Source organism: Labrus bergylta, chromosome 20 (assembly GCF_963930695.1).
Source record: "Labrus bergylta chromosome 20, fLabBer1.1, whole genome shotgun sequence".
Lineage (NCBI taxonomy): Eukaryota > Metazoa > Chordata > Actinopteri > Labriformes > Labridae > Labrus > Labrus bergylta.
This window is the reverse complement of record NC_089214.1, coordinates 14,219,924-14,242,188: the sequence shown is the minus strand read 5'-3', so window position 1 is coordinate 14,242,188 and position 22,265 is coordinate 14,219,924. Positions and strand designations below refer to the sequence as shown.

At 40.0% G+C, this 22,265-nt stretch overlaps 1 protein-coding gene across 1 annotated transcript in view; it reads left to right on the top strand.

Moving 5' to 3' along the window:
- Positions 1-21,272, top strand: part of stk17a (serine/threonine kinase 17a) — a 31,407-nt gene extending 10,135 nt beyond the window's left edge. Inside the window, exons 2-7 of the mRNA XM_020637294.3 lie at positions 1,381-1,593; positions 14,320-14,467; positions 15,791-15,917; positions 16,011-16,059; positions 18,812-18,991; positions 19,383-21,272. Of these exons, the coding sequence (XP_020492950.2) occupies positions 1,381-1,593; positions 14,320-14,467; positions 15,791-15,917; positions 16,011-16,059; positions 18,812-18,991; positions 19,383-19,758 (1,093 nt within the window). The 3' untranslated portion in view covers positions 19,759-21,272. The remainder of the gene's footprint in view (positions 1-1,380; positions 1,594-14,319; positions 14,468-15,790; positions 15,918-16,010; positions 16,060-18,811; positions 18,992-19,382) is intronic.
- Positions 21,273-22,265: the final 993 nt, after the last annotated feature.

Here is a 22,265-nt window from a genome sequence, read left to right as displayed (position 1 = left end):
TAATAATTGTGTTCACCTTTTATCTTTGTTAGCAGAGTTGCTCTACGTGTCAGAATACTTTATTAATCCCGGTGGTTATATTAGAGTTATATTGGAGGCAATGTTTGGTGGTTGGTCCATCATTTTTGTCCAAACTGGAGTACCTCAAGCCCTGTTTCATTGTTAAGCATGGTGTTATATAAAGGCATCCATGGTTGGTCCGTCGTGGGTAAATCTTGTTATCTTTTATGATCCCTTCACATATTTTCCAGTACCTATTTTCCAGGCATACACATGATGTCATCTCAATGAAAAGTAAGAATTTAGGGGATTAAGATTACTTACAATTTGTTTTAATCATGTGGTCGGAATTTAATTTGTCTACAAACTCTCTACCTGGTAGGGCTGGTTAAAAAAATCGATTCATCAATGCATTGCAATTATTATGAAAAATCACGAGATTGATTTTTTTCCCGTTGTATTGACACCCCTCTCCACTGGGGGGGCACTGTGGGTGCTGTGCATTTTCGTTGTAATAACATCCCTCTCCACTGGGGGCACTGGTTGTGAATTCAGGTCAGGCACAATCGTGCACTTTACATTTACTTTTTGTCCGTGCCATTACAGCACTGTTATGTTTATTAAGATTTTGCTGCAAATTCAGGTCAGGCACACATGTGCCCTTTAGATCATACTGTACTTTAGTGTTTTAATCTTTGTTTATTAAAGAATAATGCAACGATAAAATACATATCAGAGTCAGTTTGTTTTAAACAAATAGAAACAATGCTAACATAATTATTTAACAAATATCAGAAGGTACTGTAAGTAGTTATCTGGGTATTTCTCTCATCTATGCGTAATATTGAATCGATATCGAAGCATGTTTATCAATATCGAATCAAATTGATATCTAATCGAATCGTGACCCAAATAATCGAAATTGGACAATTGTGGACAATACCCAGCTCTACTACCTGGGGCAGATGTGGCTCAGTGGTTGAGTCGGTCGTCTCATCCAGAAGGTCAGGGGTTTGATCCCATGCTCAAGGCATCTACATGTCCGGTGTATCCTAGGGGCAAAACACTTAATCCCAAATTGCTCCCACTGCTTCATTGGCGACGTGAATGTGTATGGGATTAGTAATACTGATGGACACTTCACATCGCAGCCTTTGTGAATGGAAAGGCGTGACCTGCGGTGTAAAAGCGCTTCGAGAAGTCAGAAGACTGGAAAAGCGCTATACAAGATAGATATCATTGTTTTTGTGAGCATACCAAAATTAGTCTTAAGCTCAATACAGACAGGTATCATTTTGGTAAACTTGAAAGTGTCTGAAGTCATCTTAACTCAAACATGGTCCTTGTATTAACGGAACTGGTGTTCTTCTTGACTTCCAGGGGAAAGTTTGCTGTGGTCAGAAAGTGTGTGGAGAAATGCACAGGCAACGAGTACGCTGCAAAGTTCATGAGGAAGAGACGGAAAGGCCAAGACTGTCGGATGGAGATCATCCATGAGATCGCAGTGCTCGAGTTGGCCACAGCCAGCCCCCGAGTGGTCAACCTCCACCAGGTCTTTGAGATGGCTTCTGAGATGGTGCTGGTCCTGGAGTTGTGAGTATCCATCATAGCACATTTAGCATCTTAACAAAAAAAGCTAGATTTATGAAACGAATCTAATTGAGAACATTTTAATGTTCTTAAAAAGTCTTAAAAAGATTTGATAGTTCCAAATACTCACAAATCTGATTGTCAAAGACCTCAGATAACCAGGGGTTGTCCTATCCAGCCATGAGTGTTTTCATGTGAAAGAGTTTTTCATCACAAGCATCATTGTGGAGCCATGTGTGCAGTACTTTGTTTGGAAGGAGATAAAATAAAACCATCATACCGAAGAACTAAGGTTAAGAACTTCTGGATTATTTTACGAAGTGAAGTTAACAGTAGAGAGAGTATTTGCCTCTTTAACCCAAACTGGTAGGATCCAAAGGAGAGGGGCCTGATTGAAAAGTCTGCCTCGCATACTACTTTTGAAAATTGTACCACAAGCAGGTCTGCATTCTGAAAGCACAATGTTCTAGAAGGGTTATAGGATACTACAAGCTTTTCAATATACACTGGTGTGTGACATTTAAAACTTTGTTCTTGAAGAGATGGATTTTAAACTGTATTTAGATATCATTGGGAGCTAAATTCTGAGAAGTTGACATTGGAGTAATATGATTTTTTTCCCCTAGTCTCTTTCAGTAAACTTTCCATAGCATTTTAACCACCTAATGATAATTTTAAGACGTATTTGAGCAGGATAATGATAAGGAGTTTGTTGGAGGGTTTGCATTGTTTTGGATGGGATGTGCCTGATCTCTGCAATGTTACGTAGGTTATGAATGGCTTTATGGTCTAATTGAAGGACTTATCCTGATCAAATAGAACTCCCGGGTTCCAGTTATGCACTTTAAAATATAGGCCAGAAAAAGCCCACAAGAAGTAAATAGTGTGATGTTCACAACGAGTGAGAGAAAAGAAAAGGCAATATAGCTGGGGCTCTTAAGTCCTGCAGGGCTTCAGGCCAAATTTGAATGCTCCAGCAAACACTAGCTATTCTAGCAATGAGCTTCTCCTGTGTCCCTTTGTATATACACACACTCACTTATGCACAGGCTGTTTTTGCAGGATATGGACGGATCGAGTTTTCCTGTGTCCCAGGATTATAGTGTTGTAGAGGTGAAGGAGATGTCAGTCAGACTGACAGCAGTTCGTTGTGTTAAATCCACCAGTAACACCAAATAAAGACCAACTGCAGCAGTTTGACCCAGTATGTGGGATTAGTGCACACGAACAAAAGTTGCCGTGCATGTACAGTATGGTGTTGACTCCGGTAGCTGCACCAGTTGTTGATGATCTCATCTCACTGGACATTCCCCAGCCATGCTTGACCTGGTTCCCATGGTGTGTGTGTGTGTGTGTGTGTGTGTGTGTGTGTGTGTGTGTGTGTGTGTGTGTGTGTGTGTGTGTGTGTGTGTGTGTGTGTGTGTGTGTGTGTGTGTGTGTGTGTGTGTGTGTGTATTCATGCATTCATGCATTCATGCTTGTGTTAAGGCCTTCCCTCCTCATGCCATATTGAATTTTGCCTGTATCCCTCACCATAGAGATACCCAGAACCCCCTACCATCTACACACACACACACACACACACACACTCACACACACACATACATTTTAGAGTATGTGTTCACAGTTCGCCAGTAGATTAGAAAGTATTGACACTTTCTGACTCAGCTGTCATTTGTCTTTTATGACCTCTTCACAGCCTCTGACAGAATGATTTAAATAATAATAAAACAGGTTTTAACACTGGTAAAAATTGACTAAAAAGTCTTATAAGCGAAAGGATAGAGCCACATAACTCTTTTATTTCATAGCAGCAGGATTATCCGCGGAGTAGGATGAAAAACATTACACAGCTGTTTTCATAGGCTGAGAAGGAGTTCCCATGACCAATAAGAAAGAGTTTTGAAGTAGTTAAACAACAGTGAGAAAAATTACAAATAATATGAATAGTTAAACCATCCTGGGTTTTTTTCAAAGCTCTGGAAACAAAAGATTTATATCCCAAACAATCAATGTGTCAATGAATAGCACATTTACCACTTACATACATTATATACTTATAATCAACATTTTCTTTTGATGTCCCAAACTCATGGAACGGCCTCCAGAAAACTCTAAGATTGGAGTCCTCTCTTGCAGAGTGTAGGATTTTCATTTCTAGCCACTTTGTTTCAAATTGTAAGTGTTTCAGTTGATCTCAATAGTTTTTGTAATTGATCATAAGTGTTTTTTTTGTTTTAAATGTGCATATAACCTCGGCGGCATTGGAAATGAGGAAAACTTCAGTGTCCTTTCAAGAATATATAAGTGTTTGAATGCTACCTTGGATATTTTTTTAAACCTTTAGTCATTTAAAAAAAAAAAAAAATAGAGCAAACTAGAGCCCAACCGAGTAGTTGCAGCATTTCTATAGATAACTTGCTGTAGATTTGTGAAATTACATGGGATTTAGATATTTGAAGTTATTTATAAGTGTTCAACTTTTTTGGAAACACAGTTTCTAAATACTTATATCCCCATGATGCTTTGCTACCTTGGCTTGAGAGAGAAGTCAGTCAAGGGTGTATAACAGAGCTTCAGACCATTTGCAAAAATGTTTTCTTTCAGTTGGAAAACAAGACACCAAAGTAGAGCGTCTGTAGTATCTACTGAATCAGAAGCTTGAAGCATATAAGCAGCATATTGTAAAAGCAGTTGTCAGCTTCAGTGGGACAAAATAGTTGTAATATTCCATATTAAGAATCGAAGTTCTTCTAAATTTACCACACTTTGTCTGCAAACAAATGAAGTGACAGTTTTAATCAGGAGCCAGTGTCATCTTCACATTGCTCGTTAAAAGTAACAGAGCAGTGGTGTATTCACCGCATGTGACTCATAGGCTAAAGTTAAAATCCAAACCATGTCAATTTTTTATCATCAAACTTGTTTCCTGCTTTCACTGAATGTTTGCATGTAGAGAGATAGAGCAGAGACGATGGCAGCATTGTTAGGCTTGTGTCTTTTATAGGATTATGTGCTGTCAGCAGCACATGCCATACAGTGCAATCTGTCTGTTAAGGAGATCCCATTAATGCCCCTTTAAATGCTCCAGTCAGCCCAGTCCTCCCCCACCTCAATCCATAATCCCAATCCCAGCCCTTTGTTGAGGAAAAAGGATAATCCCAGAATTAACTGCTGCCCTGAATGAGCCCCTTGTCACGGACACACCGTCAACTGGCACATACAAACTCAGACCAAACAGAGCATCCCATATTCCCATGATATTAAACGTAGAGTTATCAAAGGAATGTAAAAGTGATGGGAGAAATGTATGTCTAAATAAAAATTGGAAAAAAAAAGGTTTTTAATTGAATAATTGAATCAAACGCCATATTTTAAATATGGTGTGTGAATGTGAGTGTATAGTCTCCAGCCCCCTCGACCCCGATCAGGAAAAGCGGTATAGATATTGGATAGATAGATGACAGGTCTATGCACTTGGATATTCCAATAGCCTCTATGGCCTCTATGATCAGAAGACCTGTTTCCACCAAGCGGTTAGGTTTGGTTAAGCACGGTTTTGTACGGTTTGTTAATGTAAATCCTGATGTAGCTCGCGTTTCCACAGCCAATCGTACCCTTACCCATCGCTAAATCATAGTGTAGACCGCCCAAGAAGGTGACACAGTAAACAAGAAGCAATGATTTCTAGGAAGGTCTGCATCTCTGCGGCAAAAAAAAAAAAAAACAGCCTTGAAATGACTCTCTCTAAATCCACAGGATATTTAAACATGCAGCGTTTTGTGTTTGTTCTTTATTACCGCTGCAGCATGGTAAGTGAAGATTCTTTTGACCAATCGACGGACTGCAGTGTATCTAGCTCCAGCCTTGGGTCGGATCGGTATGCTTGGCATCCCAATAGAGGGTTACTATAAAAGTGGAACAGTACGGATCAGTTATTTTGATTCCATTCCCAACTTTTGACAGTGGAAACATCAATAAATGTGTACCGTACAAAACCAAACTGAACTAGGCCGCTTGGTGGAAACAGGGCTTTGTTTCTATCCCTTAAAACATCTGTCCTAAAGGTAATTTCTTCTCAAAAGGGCCATCATTTTTTATTAGAAAGGGTTTAACAAGGTGGCATTATTAAAGGAATCCAGTGGCTACTACAGCTCTGGCATAGGATGATAGCACTTTAAAAGCCTATTTGGTGATGTTTCTGCATCAAGCACTCAGTATCCTCCAACCCTTCTCCAACCTCACAGAATCTGACAAAGGTGCTCTTTCATAATGACTCATGATGTGAAAGCAGTGAGGAATCCCAAAGTAGTATCAGTGCTTGTGACTTTGGTCACACGTCTTCATATCATAAGCTTGGTTGCACTGAATCATTTCTCCTGATAGACATGCCAACCAAACCAATAACAAAGATGTTGTGAAATAGCAAAGGGTTATGGGAGTTAAAGTCTCAGGTTAAAATCTGTCCAGCTCGTTAAACATTCTTTTCCCATTTATTCATGTAATGTTTTTTATTTTATTTTAATAAAAACATTTTAAGGAATTTTATCAAAGGCCAACAGATTGCCGGTTTCCTTCCTCCCTCCGACATTTCACCAGGGGTTACTCTGTTTCCCAGAGAAAGTTAAAGGTATGACTGGTGTTTGCACAGCAGCTTACAAAGTCTTACAACGACTTTAAATGTCTCCGCAAAACTATGTCAGAGATGGAAAATTGTGCACACGGATCCTGTGGATATTATGAAGTCTTCAAAATGCTCAACTGAATTTTTACTCCACAGTTTGCGCCCCAACCGTTTAATATACAAAATCAAAGGATGACTTTTCCATCTTTATTCAAACATGGGACTCCTTCCTTAAGTTATCAAGACAATTTAGACCTGTTGTGATATGAATAAATACAGACATTTATTGCAAATAACTGCAGTCTGGTTTTGCATTAACCCCTTTTACACTTGATTCATCGGATGATGTAAGGATAAGAAACTGTAATTTACTTTTAGGAACTCTACAACTTAAGACTTTGAACATATTGTCAGACATAAAGGACATAAAGTTTGACCTAAAAGGGACACAGCCCTAATTTCCATCAGATCTGTTTATCTGTATTACATCTGCTTTTTAAATGCACATAAATAACACATTTTTATAATGTATCTGTAAAGTGCTATATTTACCTAGTAAATCAGTGGCTTTAGATATTTTTTGAATGAGGGAATGAGTCTATTAAGTGATAAATGTGTGAGTGCTCGAGGCCTTTCAACCCCACGTTTCTTCCTGCATTTTTGCTTTGAGCTGTTTTATATCGGAGAGAAATAGAGCAGAAGGCTGCACGCTCTTTTATTTTCTCCTTTCTTTTTGTTTGGCCGACAGCTGAGAGATATTTCGGACAGTGGGGCAAATGGCGATGACAGAGGATTGAGGGATAGATGGAGGAGTAGATGGGGAGGGGGGGTATATTTCTACAAATGAGGGTCAACTTGGCATAGAAAGCTATTTATGCTATGATGAAAGGGAGGGAGAGAGGGAGGGATTGGTGAAGGAGACAGACATGGGGGACAAAGGCTGGAAGGGAGAGAAAGGAAGGCATAGATGAAGAGGGGGGGGTGATAAAAAAAGAGAGACAGAAACGAGATGGTGTATGTGTGTGTGTGTGTAGGGGGGGAGGGGGGGGCAGTTAAACAGAGTAATGAAGGTGTCCAGAGAGAGTGAAAGAGAGCAATAGAGCGATGCGTGGCCTCATTGCTGGCTTAGCTCCAGTCCAGAGTTCATTATGTCAGTTGAGCCGCTCGAGTGCACGTGACCAGCCAAAGCATGGCAGCCCGCCCAGAGTCAGAGTCATACAGGAGGAAATAACCCAGTGGAAATAGCTTGATGTTTCTGATCGACTTGTTGATATTCACACCTGCAAACCAGACTGTAGCTGCAGAGATTGCTATTGAACCTACTGAACAGAACGAATAGAAAAACTCCCAAAGATTAGGCCTCAAATGCATTGTCTTATTTTTATTTTCAACAATGTTTGATCATTTCTTCACATATCTGGTCACTGTATTTTCTTAAATTCTACTCAGAAAGGAAGAATACATTGCATTTGTTTTGGAGCTACTATCAGCTGCGAATCTCATTTGGGTACTCTGAGGAGTATTTGAGGCAGCAGGACTCTGTATGCTGTCAGTCAATTCAGATTTGACAAGTCATTTTGAAGCTTTGACATCCATCCTGTTATACTTCCCTCCTTCCGTCTTATCCTTCATGATCCCAAGTGTTGGGGTTTTGCAGAACTAACACGCAGGCAACAATTATGTTGGGTTTTATCTAGTCAAATTGTGTTATTTAAATCAATATTAATAATTGCCCTCAATTAATTGTTAATATAAATTAACAATATTATTGAACTGGGTTAATAAAAATGGGGCATCACCCTGAAATCAGGGAACAAATATCACCAAAATCAGTAATGGATTAATTAAATACTAATATTATTCATATTTAATAAATACCTGTATTTAAATAAATAGAAGGCGCGGCTTATAAATTATAAACTAAACTACAAGCAAACAAAGTGGCACACGTGAGTGTGTAAGTGGCGTGGAATATGTGTTGACTCGTGGAATGGGTCAACACATGCACGTACGCACGCACTTTTGATTTTTTTCATAAAAGTCTCACACGCACGTGCACTGTGTCAGTACTACACGCAGCCTGACTTACAGCAGATGCCCTGCTCCGTGGAAATCCTCAAAACAGACTGCTGCCGCTTCAAACTTACGGTCCGCGGGCCATTACTTCTGTCCACACGTCTTGACTGATGTAAAAGTAAAAGTTTGGCTGATAGTAACAACGCTTCCTTCCTGGAATGAGCCACAGAGAGCAACTCTTCTGGATAAAAAAACCCCACTCCTCTCCGTCATGTGTAACGGCCCGTCTCCTCACATCCAGACTAAGTGAAGGTTCAGGACACCGGCGTTGAGCCTTTGGCATCTCCCGACTTATTTTACCTCTGATTATTGTAAAATCAGTGATTTAAAATGAATATTAACTGATTTTATTTACAGAAGGTTCATAGATCATCCAGAGGTGAACGTGTTAGTGATCTTAAAAGTTTCAAGTAAATTCAAGTCTGTTGGTTTGGAAACATTTGGTGTTGATGACTGTTTTGCATCAAAGACACTGTGTGTTTGTGACAACATGTTCATGTGAGCAGGTTTTATCTGTGATGAACCACACACACATACACACACACACACACACACACACACACACACACACACACACACACACACACACACACACACACACACACACACACACACACACACACACACACACACACACACACTTATCTAAAGTCTCTCTCGTGCGTGCGTGTGAGAGAGAGAGCGTTGACAAGATGGCGACGTGACCACCATGTAGTCACTTCAAATGGAGGTAAGCAGGCAGAGAAAGAAAAAGCACCATGTGGTAACGTCACATGAGAAATAAATGGTGGACAGAGAACAAAGGGAGCCGTGTGGCTTGGCCCTCAGAGCAGCTTGAGCTCTCTGAGCTAAGTTCAGTAACTATAACTTAAACACCAGAAAGCCAGTGGCCAGACTTTGATTCAATGGCAGGTACACAGATCTTTTCTGATTGAGAAAGCAGTTAACTGAAAGTAAGCTAGCACAGCAGGGAATAAACACACAGCTAGGCGAACACAGCGGTTCAGCAACAAAAACAACGTTGGGTTGATCTTCAATCTATTGATGGTGACGGGAAAGGCAGCATGGAGTCCCATTCTTTTTCTTCTTCAGGTACCAATGGGTTGTCTTCAGTGCTCCTTAGGCCTGGGCGATATGAAAAAATGTTTTCATGGGAAAAAATGTCATATCAGTCGATATCGATAATTATCACGTTAATTGTCAATCATTATTTCTTTCAATTTTAAAAGCTGATTTTTGCTCCTGAGTGAAAGTTGAAGAAACCAGATGGTTAATTATGGTATAATTATACTTCATTGTCAGAACGTGACAAATTATAATTAAACAGGAACATAAAGGAGGAAGGAAATAAACTCTCTGCTCGAACAACTAGTCACTAACTGCGCCAAAACTCTTAAACCAGGCCATGGAAGTATGAAAGAGTCTGACAGAGTGTGTGTCCTCTGATGCTTAAAGCATATTAAGAGGCAACAGCTTCTGCAGGGCATGCTGGGAGTTAAGAGTCCTTTAGCCCCCTTTGTCTTATTTGCTTCCCAATAGTCAAATCGGGCTTTGGAACGGGGGTACAGGCCTGAGTCCTTTGTCTGTCTGGCTGGCCCCCCAACACAAGTTTTACCTGCAAATCCATTGATTTCATGACACAGAGGCATATCGATATTTCAAAGAGAAAAAATCTTATACTGATAAATCGGCCGATATCTTTTTTTGATCTGTGTTCAATCTTTAGAGAAAGATATAGATATACACATTTATTACGTTTGTCCTTGATATGCAGTGATTAAACACTTGTGAAAAAGACATACAGTATAACCAAGACAAGATTTCTCCTTTTTGCTCTGGGGCACCATTAAGGGTTATTTTAATCCTGATGGTAATGAATGGCGATGTCATATTTCAGGAATTCTGACAAACACAGTTTCATTGTACTGAACTGTAAGTTGCTATATTGGTCTGTTGTAAATGGAGCCATTAACATGTTGGAAACTCCAGTTAGCTGGGCATGAATACATCATGAGTGCAGGATGAAGCGCCACTCAGAGGCATTCACTTGACCTCCCTCTGACTTTATCATGTCCCCTCCCGCTCTCTGTCACGCACATTTCTCTCTTTGTCTCTGCTCTTTTTTGTTGAGTGGTTTCCTCTCCTCCACTGAAATGCATCTCTTCGAGCATCTCTTTATTCAATGTGATGGAATGACTGATTCAATCTACTTTCTCCACTAACACCCTCTGAACCTTCTGGGAGCAATATCCAGTACTTTGATATTTCTCAGTCTGTCTGATAACAAGGGAGTTCCCGGTCAAATCCTGTCCTGTCCATTGTTTTTAGTGTGCTTGTAGGTCAGCTGACGTGCATTTTGTCTCTCTCTCTCCCACCCCCCAAGTAAACAATCTGAGGTTCAGCGTGACGGGTGGCTGATCAAAGCTGAATCTATCCACTCCCACAGCATAGCAATGAAAATCTTTTCATTAATTACATTAGGGACTTGCCAATCACACTGCAGTGCCCACTGTGCTGCCTGAACCTTCCCTCTCATTGAGCTTCAAAGCTGCTGTCAGGCTTCAGGACAACAACACACAGGCAGAAGGCCAATCTGATTTGTTTGGGATCATATATTTTCTGTGTTTTTCCCTTTATTAAGTGGGTGACCCATTTAGTGAGGTTTCTTGGTCACTCGTTATTAAACAGGCTGGTATAATGATGCTTCTAAATGAACAACAAAAGCAAGCCAGGTCATCAGGAATAAGTCGTTTCTTCAAAGCGTGTCACCTGCGTCACCAGGTCAGGGATCAACGAAGCATTCATAGCATGCTGCTGAAAGAGCTTGTGTTTAATTTTTCCTCTCCAAAATGTCACAGTGATAGGTATGTTTGCCAATTTAAAAAGGGGAGGGTTATATTTATCAGAGGAGGACAGCATCAGCACAAAGACGTACTGCTTTGTACACAGGGGCCACTGAAATCAACATGAAGTGAATGATCATCACTGCTGTTTCAAGTGCATATATATATATATGATATCAGGGCTCTACAGTTCTAGCTTTTCAATCACATTTGGCTCTTAAATGCTGAAATTTGTGAACAGAAAGTGTGCAGTGTATTATGCTTGTACATAGAATAGACTACATCCAACCCCAGGCTACTTATTGTTTAAAAACTGCAAGTCCCTCATTCAAAAAACTATTTATTGATCACAACATTGCAGCAGTAAGCATTGTAAGAATGCTGCTGATCTTATAGGTAAACAACATAACAAAGGTAGTTTTACACTTGCAGATATATTTAAACCAAAAAGAGTTAAGTATACTAAGAACGGGTAAATGTGATGATAAGTTTAATTCACAAATGCAGGGTTTAACTGATGTGGCAAACAATAACGTCAACATGAGGACTGGAAACAATAAGCTGGCAGATATCAGTGCTTAAAAAGCTACCTTAAAGCCACATCATGCAGGAATTGTGTTTGGTGCGCTTTGGCTTTCGGCTGCAATTGCACTGTCGTGAAACAAACAGTGCTGTTATGGCTCCCCATCACAGACAATGAGATTTTGTTGACAAGCAGAGTGGTGGTGTAATTAAAAACCCATGTCAACTGACAATGTACAACGACATTACCGTATTTTATATATATATATATAATAATATCTCTCTAGTGTCTACAGCCCGTACACTCTAGGGAGAGTACTATGAACAAACACTGCTTCTTGCTTGCTATTTTTTCTCTTCTTAGCTTCATCCATCACCGTCCTTGTCCTCTTAGTCTCAGCCATTTTATCAAACATTATCGAGACCGGCTAACGGGCTGGTACCATAAAGCTGGTCGATCTGTGGACATGGCAGATACGCTATTCCACCTGTTGAAAGCTGTTGTACTATTAAATCGACATTGAAAATACAATTTTAAGGTGGAATATTTACATATTGTTGCCCCCTGTCACCTTAGTGTCTTAACAAGCTGACACACGCAGAGTGATATGATAAACTGTTAACACTCATCGTTCATGCATGTTTAAAATACAGCGTGTATCAAGTGGGGTCTTTGGATACCGTCCATTAGAAAAAATGATTTCAAGAAACAACAAGAGGGAGTCAGCTGTTTCCCGCTCAACTAAAACTGTACAAGATAAGAAGCAATTGGACCATATCCAGTTCTATAAAATGTTCAAATCACTTGATATCTAATCCAAGTGAAAACATTTTCTAGTAGATTCTTGTACATATAAAGCTCTAGTATTGGCACGCATCTAGTAAACCTCCTTCGGACCTTTTCAAGCTAAGCTGGCTAAACACAGGAAGTTGTTTTTGTTTTTGTTTGTGAAAGTGTATTAGGTTCCGTGTAATCCTCCAAAGAAATAATTAGCATTCCGACAGTTTAATGTGCATGGTGTGTGTGTGTGTGTGTGTGTGTGTGTGCGTGTGTGTGCGTGTGTGTGCGTGTGTGTGCGTGTGTGTGCGTGTGTGTGCGTGTGTGTGCGTGTGTGTGCGTGTGTGTGTGTGTGTGTGTGTGTGTGTGTGTGTGTACAATACTTCCCACACACTATTACTACTCTGACCTAATTGATAATAATAATTCTTTCTTCCTGTGCTCTCGGGTTTCTGGCACTTCCGCCATCCACACACTGATTATCCACTGAAGCAACAGGGTGAGATTTTTTGGCCTACACAACAAAGCCTGTGTGTATGAAATGACTGTTAAAGCCTGGTGTTTGACCAGCTTTACTCCAGTCATCCAGGCCTTAAAAAAAAAAAAAGAAAGATCAATTTAGCAGGTCATTATGAACCTGACTACAATATCCATCAAAGCATCACCTTCAAAGTAGACTAGACTAGTCTGCTACATTTTCAGGAGAAGATTCATATCAGGTTGATGCGATAGAAATGGTAAAATATGAATGATTTGAATATACATTTTGGGATGTAGCGATAACTTGCAATGAATCACACACATTGGTCCGCTTGTAAATGTCCATGTGAACACTGACCAAACTTGAGGTAATTTTTGAAACAATGAAACAAGTTGGTCCTTTTGACGTGTGAGCCATGCTTAGGGTGAATATGTTTTAAAACCCATGTTCTACTCAGTCTTAATATTATTCAAGGGATTTTATAAGACAATTATAACTTTTCGATCAAATCATTTCTAGTAGAATAAAAAATACAGAGCTGAGGTCGCAAGCTGGACTCAAAGAAGTACTTGGCTGTTTGGCGCTCATGGAAAGCCCTGATCAAGTCGACCCTATACACGGTTTTCACCTTGAAAACCAAAACACACGCCCTCACCCCTCTTCCTCTGCTTCCTATGAGATAGAAACCTAATTCAATAGCACCCTGAGGGGACGCCTTGTCTATTCCTGACTGCCCTCTCTTTTCTTTCCCATCATCCACCCAGCCTAATTGGGTTTATCCATCAGAGTTTATATCAGGTCAGAGGAAATTAAAGGTACTTTGTGGAGACTGTAGTCAGTATTTTCCATTGCTTCACTCAGTTTTTTTTTAAGAAGCTGTTTGTTTTATAATCACAGACCTGTTTTCTCATGTGAGAGGTGCAGAGAAGCCTTCAGCAACCAGAACAAACAGCCTCATTCAAGTGAACTTCATAATTAGTTTGCAGTTTCTTCTGCTATTTCTACCACCGCCTTAAGCAAGTACCACCACATACACACACACACACACACACACACACACACACACACACACACACACACACACACACACACACACACACACACACACACACGGCCACATTGGGGTTGGAATATGATTTACCGTGTTTCCAGGGAGTATCTCGGGATTCTCCATAAAAAGCCTGATGTAGGACAGGTCTCAATCATTTTGGTGAGTTTTTGGATGAAACTCGAGCACTGAGTGTGTGTTTACTCTCCTGCGGGTATTTCATTTTCCTTTCATGCCCAAAACACAAACTTTCATTTTATATACACGTGACTGTGTCAGTATGAAACAGCTGACCTGCACCCTCACCTGACTGCGCAAGTGAAGCAGAGAAAATGACATGTGTGTTTTTGTGTGCAGTGCGGCAGGAGGTGAGATCTTCAACCAGTGTGTGGCAGACCGGGAGGACGAGGCCTTCAGCGAGGACGACGTGAAGAGGCTCATGAGGCAGATTCTGGAGGGAGTCTCCTTCCTCCACCAGAACAATGTAGTCCACCTGGACCTGAAGGTGAGCAGACACTCTTACTGGATTCTTTCTGGAGGACTCTTGAATCGTCAAATTTCTTCAATGTCATTTCTTTCTCTCGTCTAAAGCTGTTTGTCTGCATGACATCTCTACTCTGAGTGCCCCCTGAATGTCTGAGCTCCTCACCTATCTCTAAGGAAACTTATTTCGGCCAGTTGTATCTGCGATCTTATTCTTCCTACCACGTCACTACCCATCGCTCATTACTATTCGTGAGGGTTGGGACAATTATCCACCAATAGATGGAGAGCTTTGCCTTCAGGCTCAGCTCCCTCTTCGCCACAATGGTCCGGCACAACGCCTGCATTACTGCTGATGCTGAGCCAATCTGTCTGTCAATCTCAAGGTCTACCCTCCCTGAACAAGACCCCTAGATACTTGAACTGCTTCACCTGGGGCAAGGACTCACTCCCCACCCGGAGAGAGAGCAGTCCACTGTTTTCCGGCAGAGAACCATGGCCTTGGACTTGGAGGTGCTAACCCTCATCCCAGCCACTTCGCACTCTGCTGCAAACCGCCGGCTGCAGCAGAGATCCTTTCAATGAAACTCACAAACAGATTCGGTGACAAGGGGCAACCCTGGCGAAGGCCAACACGCATCGGAAACGATTTTACTTTGTGCGGGGATGTGGACACCGCCCCCACTTTGGTCATACAGGGGCTCGGTGGTTTGTAGCAACCTCCCCGGGACCCCATATCTCGGTGTACCCCCCCCCCCCCCCCCCACATCATTTTTATGTAATGTATTTGAGTGTCTTCAAATGCTTCATGTCCCTAAAAAGAACCATGTTTATATATACGTATATCTATATGCATTTTGATTTAAATGTAACAAAACGTCTGATCATTGGTGTTCGCACAGTGACGTATAGCATACAATTAATATTACACAGCATTTTCTATTGACTATGGATACATAGCAGCTGATTGTGTGTAGCATGTTGAGTCCAATGGGACAAACAAAGTGTATTGTATGCTGGGCTTGTTAATGTGATGTTCAGAGTATGAAAACTTCACTTCTGAGCTACAGTTCAGCTTTAAGATTTACTTTTTAACCTTTCCATTTGCCAAGCTTGCAATCTGCTGCAGGGTGAAATAAAAGTCCATTCTTACCATTACTTGTCACACGTGATGGTTTTAGATTGCAAGAATGTGTCAGTGTCTGAAGAATAATGCATTATACACAGAAAGGATTATACTGACAGATAGAAATCATGAATCCAGACAATACTCCTCCTGTTTCTAAAAACAACCATGACATAAATGATTTCATTGAACACTAACATGCAAGTGATGTCCCATCAGCCTCAGAACATCCTGCTGACCAGCAGCTCTCCTCTGGGTGACATCAAGATCGTGGACTTTGGTCTGTCCAGGATGGTCAGCAGCCACCAGGAGCTCAGAGAGATCATGGGTACTCCGGAGTATGTCGGTGAGTTTGTGTTTTACAACACATCTACCACCTTTCACTTATGAATGCATTTAACTGTGAATGATAATAAGTGATTTGTGTTCATATTTTCAGCTCCTGAGATTCTTAATTATGAGCCCATAAGCACAGCGACAGATATGTGGTAAGAAAACTCTACTGTTCTCTGTAAACCTGTACTGTAAACTCACTCACTTTGTTGCTTTGTTCAGAGCTAAGGTTTATATGACACAATATGACAAATGTACAGTCTTACCCACTCATGGCACTCAGTTTCCTGCAGCATGTACATGATCTAACTTAAACACTGCAGAGACCAGTGAAATGTCTGTCCTTTGGGGCCCCCTAGTGGTTGAATAAGATTAGACATTTGGAAAGGAATACAACATGAATGAGCTGAAGCCGACACATTAAGTGATTGTCTTTTGGTGATTATTTCAAATTAAATATAGTTTTATTTCTCATGTAGACTGACAACAACCCTGTACTTGAATGTTTATTATCCGAGACAAACCCAACAGAACGATAGTCAGACTTTGAGTATTTTTAAAACTCCTTTGAAGATTCTTCTTTATCAACTTGCATAACAACTTCAGTGATTTATAATGGCATACCTTTTGTACTTTTATCCTTTATACTTAAATAACCAGCTTTTACTTTACTTGAAGAATCTGCTGGAAGGAATTCTTAACTTGTTATGAAACTGACTTCATTTAAAGGTCGCATATTGTCCTCCTTTTTGACCATTTGAAATAAATCTCACCCCCAATCCCCACATACTCCTTGTGCGCCGCAGTCCGTCAGCGCCACGTTTTTGCTCCATCCTGCGCGTGACCTGCCCGAATGGATCCGTTTCTGGAACGTTCTGAGCGAAAACGTAACAATGAGCAGCTGTGCAGACATCACAGGAGAACTACAAGATCACGCGAGAATCAAAAGAAAAACATTCAAACAACATGCACCGCTTCCAATGTTTAACAGAAGAAATAACATTCACTTTAGTAATTAATGAATCTATCAATCTCATATCAGAATATTGAATCCTTTCAATCATTGAAAAAACATTATAAAAGATTACCTATGAATTTATTACAGGAATTATGAACAATAATGCAGATTAATGAAGTAAATATCAAAGTTTATCATTTCTATGATTTAAATAACAGTATGATTTTGATTCTAACTTAATTTATATGGTGGAGTCATAATAGTCAAAGTAACAAATGAAACGATAAACAGTTTTGTTAGGATTTAAAAAGAGAATTATGTTGTGAGAGACTAATCACTTGGAGCTACCGATGTGTTAAACAATGACCTTTTCTCTAGTCTGGAAGCCAGCTGTAGGCTAACGGAACTTCTCTCCGTGAAGAAGCTCGGCAATCCTCCTGAATACTCTTCGACCCCAAGACAACCAGAACGCTCTTACTTTAAAGTAGGGCTCTGCGATTTCCTCCGGTCCACTCGTGTGCTCCGAGAAGTTTGCTGGAGATCGCTGCAGATGCAGTCTACTCAGAAATCGATGGATGCCCTCCAGCTGCTGAGACTCGTTTCCTTGATCGCGTCCAAGTTGATAAAAATATTAAAACTTGAGATAAAGTTGTTGGCCAATTCAAGTTAGCTCGAGTCAGATAAAAAAAAAGGAGTTGCTTACGAAAGCTGATGAATGAAATGTGACTTCGAAAAACAACACGTGAAGTTTACGTGAGGCGAAAACGTGGAAAAAGGAAAAACACACAAAGGATGCTATATCATAAGAGGAGCGATCAGACCAGCAGATCGCTTGACTCTGTGTTTCCGTCCCATCAAGTTGTCTTTTGATGCTCAAAGGACAACTTGATGAGAAGTTGATTCTGCATCTGTGGCATAGAGAGGGGTTCATTCCACTCTAAGGGGGGAGACACTGCAGCTTCTATGTACAAGTTGAATTACTTGATTTAACTTTCAAAAACTCAAAGAAAATCTGGAACATTTACGACTTCACCATAAATTACCTTAATTTGAGCATTCTGAGTTTCAACATTTGCAGTAGATAAAAATGAGGAGAATACTCTTCTTCTACAATCTGTAAGAAAAGAAACAATGTGTTTCAGCAGTCACAAACTTATGAAGTCATAAAACATGACTATGAATTATAGAAATAATATCTCCTAACACATCTATTGTTATAACAGATAATATGATCATCACAGCGTCTATATACTGTATGATTAAAAGTCTTATGTGTCCATACAAATAATGACCATGGGATGGCAGTCATGTTCTTAAAATACTCAGTAGGAATCAATTTAAACAGCTTTTTCTAATTCACTCATTTAACGTCAGATTTATATCAGAATCAGGTTATTCAGTCACACTTGATCTCAGACATATATCTGTGTTTGTTAAAAAACAAAACAAAACAAAAAAAGATTATTTGATACAGAAAATAGGACTTGTTTGTTTAAAGAAGCCCAAAAAGTCTCTGTCAGTTTTACGATTCTTTTGATGAATCTTAGACCCCAGCATGGGGCTCTCTCTTCCTGTATCGCGAGGCATCTGTTCTGTTGCGTTGCTGATTCGCAGAGGTCGCGTTAACCGAATGTTCTCCATCTTAAACTGATTTTTTTTTTTAACAATGACGAAAAAATCTGAAGGCTGTCTGTCATTTTGACGAATTAGAATCACCGGGTGTCCACCACTCCTTTCTAATTCTCACACAGCGCTGCCTTCATGTGACCTACAAAAGCCAAAAGACAATCAGCTTTGATTACATCTTTACCACCAAAAATCAAGAATTGACTTAATGATGGTGCGAGATCAATTTTCATTCGACTGAATAAATTACAAATGATTCTGTCAAGAGAATTGTTATTCCTTGCAATATTTATTAAGACTTTTCCCTCCTGTCATGTAAATAGGAGTATTGGTGTTCTGGCCTACGTGATGCTAACAGGAATCTCTCCCTTCCTGGGCGAGGACAAGCAGGAGACGTTTCTCAACATTTCTCAGCTCAATGTCAGCTACACCGAGGAGGAGCTGCAGCAGCTGGACCAGGCTGCCCTGCCCTTCATCCAGATGCTGCTCCGCAAACAGCCTCAGTATGTCCACACCTCACTCATCAGATCCACCTGGATGTGAGATACACTGTTATAACATCCAGAAAAGGCAAAAAAGAGAAGAAGAAATTCTATATTATAATATAGAATATATAGAAATTCTATAATACTTACATTTTTTGAATTTATAGTTTATCATTTTCATTTTAAGCATTTGTAGAAATTATTTTAATTCTCAAATTTTCTTATTATTTCTTACATTCCCTTTACCTTGTGATCAACTCTTTTGACCACTATTGGATACCTGGATCAGCCATGAGTTGGACTGATGTTGAGGCAGTTATGCAGTTATTCCCGAACAACTGGGCTACTAAATTTACAGAACAAATGATAACCAATGCAGAATGTAAGATGTTTTGATGTGTGTGTTCAGGGATCGGGCCACAGCAGAGCAGTGTCTCAAACACTCCTGGCTTAAACCCTCTCAGTGTCAGGGAACCAAGAAGGTGCTGGAGATCCTCCCACTCGAGGACCAGGAGGTGTCAAGCTCCACCAGCAGCCCCGAAACTCCCGGCAGCACCACCACCACAGCTGATGAGGAGGAGGAGGAGGAGGAGGAGGACGAAGGCCCTGTCACAGAGGAGCTGATCGTCGTGGCTGCATACACCGTGGGCCAGTGCCGTCAGTCCTCCAACTCCTCCTCAGAGAAGGAGGCACTGGCTGCCGAGCAGAAGGCAATCTCCAAACGCTTCAAGTTTGAGGAGCCTTTCAGCTCCCTGCAGGAGGTCCCTGGAGAGTTCATCTTCTGAGCCCCACCTGCCACATGACAGAGGAGGGAAGAGTTGGTGTTGTCGTGGTAACAAACTCAGACCATCTGATAAATAAGAGTTCCCCTCGGTGTATACTGTGTGTGTATAATCAGACACAGGTGTAAAGTAAACCTGACATTATTTAAGCATTCAGTCTTTAAGTGCATCTTTAAGCCCCACTCTCATTATTTCTTCGTAACGCATCATCACTTTGATGCTCATCACATCTCCTCAAACAGCTACAACAGCTTCATGTATCATGTATTTTATCAGGTTGAGTTTGGAAACCTATCAACTGTTTGTGTTGAAGAGAGTGTTCCTTATTTTAGAGATGCCATTCAAGACAAACTTACAGATCAAACACTACGACAACTACCGGAGAAGAAGACCGTTCCATGCCTTCAAATTAGCAAAGGGTGCTTGAAAAATGCTCCATGAAACATCTAAATAATAAAATCCTTACATTAAAGTTATTTTCTGAACTGAATACCAATTTTGTGAAATCTCATTTGTTGTGCTTCGTCAAGCCTGAATAAATAAACAAGTTGTAAGAAAAAGATAAGTACTTTTTTTTAAGTCGTTTTTTTTCGACCTTGAAAACAGATTCTGATTAATGTGGCCATGTTGAGTAATTTCTCTCCTCTAGTCCTATTTCTTATAACAGCACTTTGAGCTTTTAGATCATTAATGACAACCATTGCATGTCACACACAGGGCAGGAGTAACTCTTGGAAACAAGACTCCGCTCACTGATGGAGAAACATATAAGCTTTTTCCTGCCAGACACTAGATGTTCCATTCAACTTGTTTGTGTGGCCCTGTAGGATAACACAGAACCTTCTGCAGGGTAGAAGTCTTTCTGCAGGAAAAATCCACTGTGTAAATAGCACTCGTACTGCTCCAGTCGTCATAAATGTGCGTGTGTACTGATGACCGGAGGGGGCGGAGATTTAATATTTGTTTAAGTTATTTCTAAACATTTTGAACTTTTCCTGACGTTTGAATTCAGAAGCCAAATCTTTGTCCGTTTCTGTCCATTTCCTCGTCAAGGCTGCTTCCCTCTGAACAGAACCAGCTCCTTTAAGCTCAAACATGTTTGGTTTTATTTTAGTCTTATTTTGTATTTGGTGCCATGCTTGGAGAAAATATTTGATGATTTTAGCTCTTGCTGTTTTTTTTTTTTTATTTGAAGATATTTCAGTGTAAAATTGCAGATATCTTTAAGGAAATATTTTGGAGTTTTCTAATTCTGTGTAAATAATTTTAAAAACATCTAGTTGTTTCAATAAGGTATATTTGACTGCTGTTTTAAAGAGCCATCTCTCGTCTTCCTCTTGCATTACTGAGTGATCATATGGTTCGGCTCTCTCTGAAGCAACAAAGACGACAGAGCACATCTGTACTTTCAGTGGATCTGTAATGTAAATTTATGTTTATGCAACATTAAGCTCTGTTACTATGGTAACCAATTTGTAAATGAATGTCTTCTACTGTAAATAAATATTTCAAAGGGTTTTGAGAGTTTGATGTTTTATTTCTTTGACTTTAAAAGTCTGGTTTGGTCACAAAACTGCAGTCGACGATCTTTTCACAGTTACCATTGATACTTACAGAAAATATTAGCACGCAGATGTAATGGGGTTATTATATGACAGTTATTGGACGACCCATTAATGAGGGGTCAAGGCAAGATAGCCGACCTGTGCAGCAGCTTTCTTTTGCGCTCTTACACGTTCACCGAGTACCAGATTATTTGATTAGTTTTAGGTTTACATGGTCAACTTTAACTTGGGCTGATAATTTGTTATCTGCTAGCCTACTTTTGTGATATTATCGGCTGTTCACTTCATCTATTGAAAATTAGATTGAGCATAAGAATTTTATTGTACTCTGTATTTAGAGATTTCTACTTCAGAGGTTATTTGTACGATAGTTTATATCTCAGAGCTTTATAAGTTTAAAGTTAATCTTATCTTATTTTTACAGACATCCAAGTTCATGTATAATTATTTCTTATGACATACTCCTACTTAGTTCATTACAAACAGTTTATCTTAACGTTAGAGGTATCTGTGACGGTACTAAAAGGAATTCACTCTTTAATTTTTCTTACTATTTCTCAAGCGATTGATGGTGATGTGACATTTTGGAAATCACAATGGGGTAGACCAGTATTTTTTTTTTTTTTCATGCCACCCAACAGTCAGCAGGGGTTGACATCCTCCTGAACAAGTTTAAAGGAAACATTGTTGAGTCATGTATTTTAGATAAAGACAGATGGATAATACTAGTTTTTAATCGGGATAACACCTTTCTTGTAAGTTGTAATTAATACAGCTATAATAACTCAGCAAAGGCATGAAATATGTTAACACAACTTTGTTCAAAGCTAAATGATGCTCTACAGCAGGGGTGTCCAAACTTTTTTTCTTGCGGGCCAAAATTGTCGTGTTAGAAACGCTCGCGGGCCACAGGTTTTTTTTTTTTAAATATAGTTGAAAAAATAG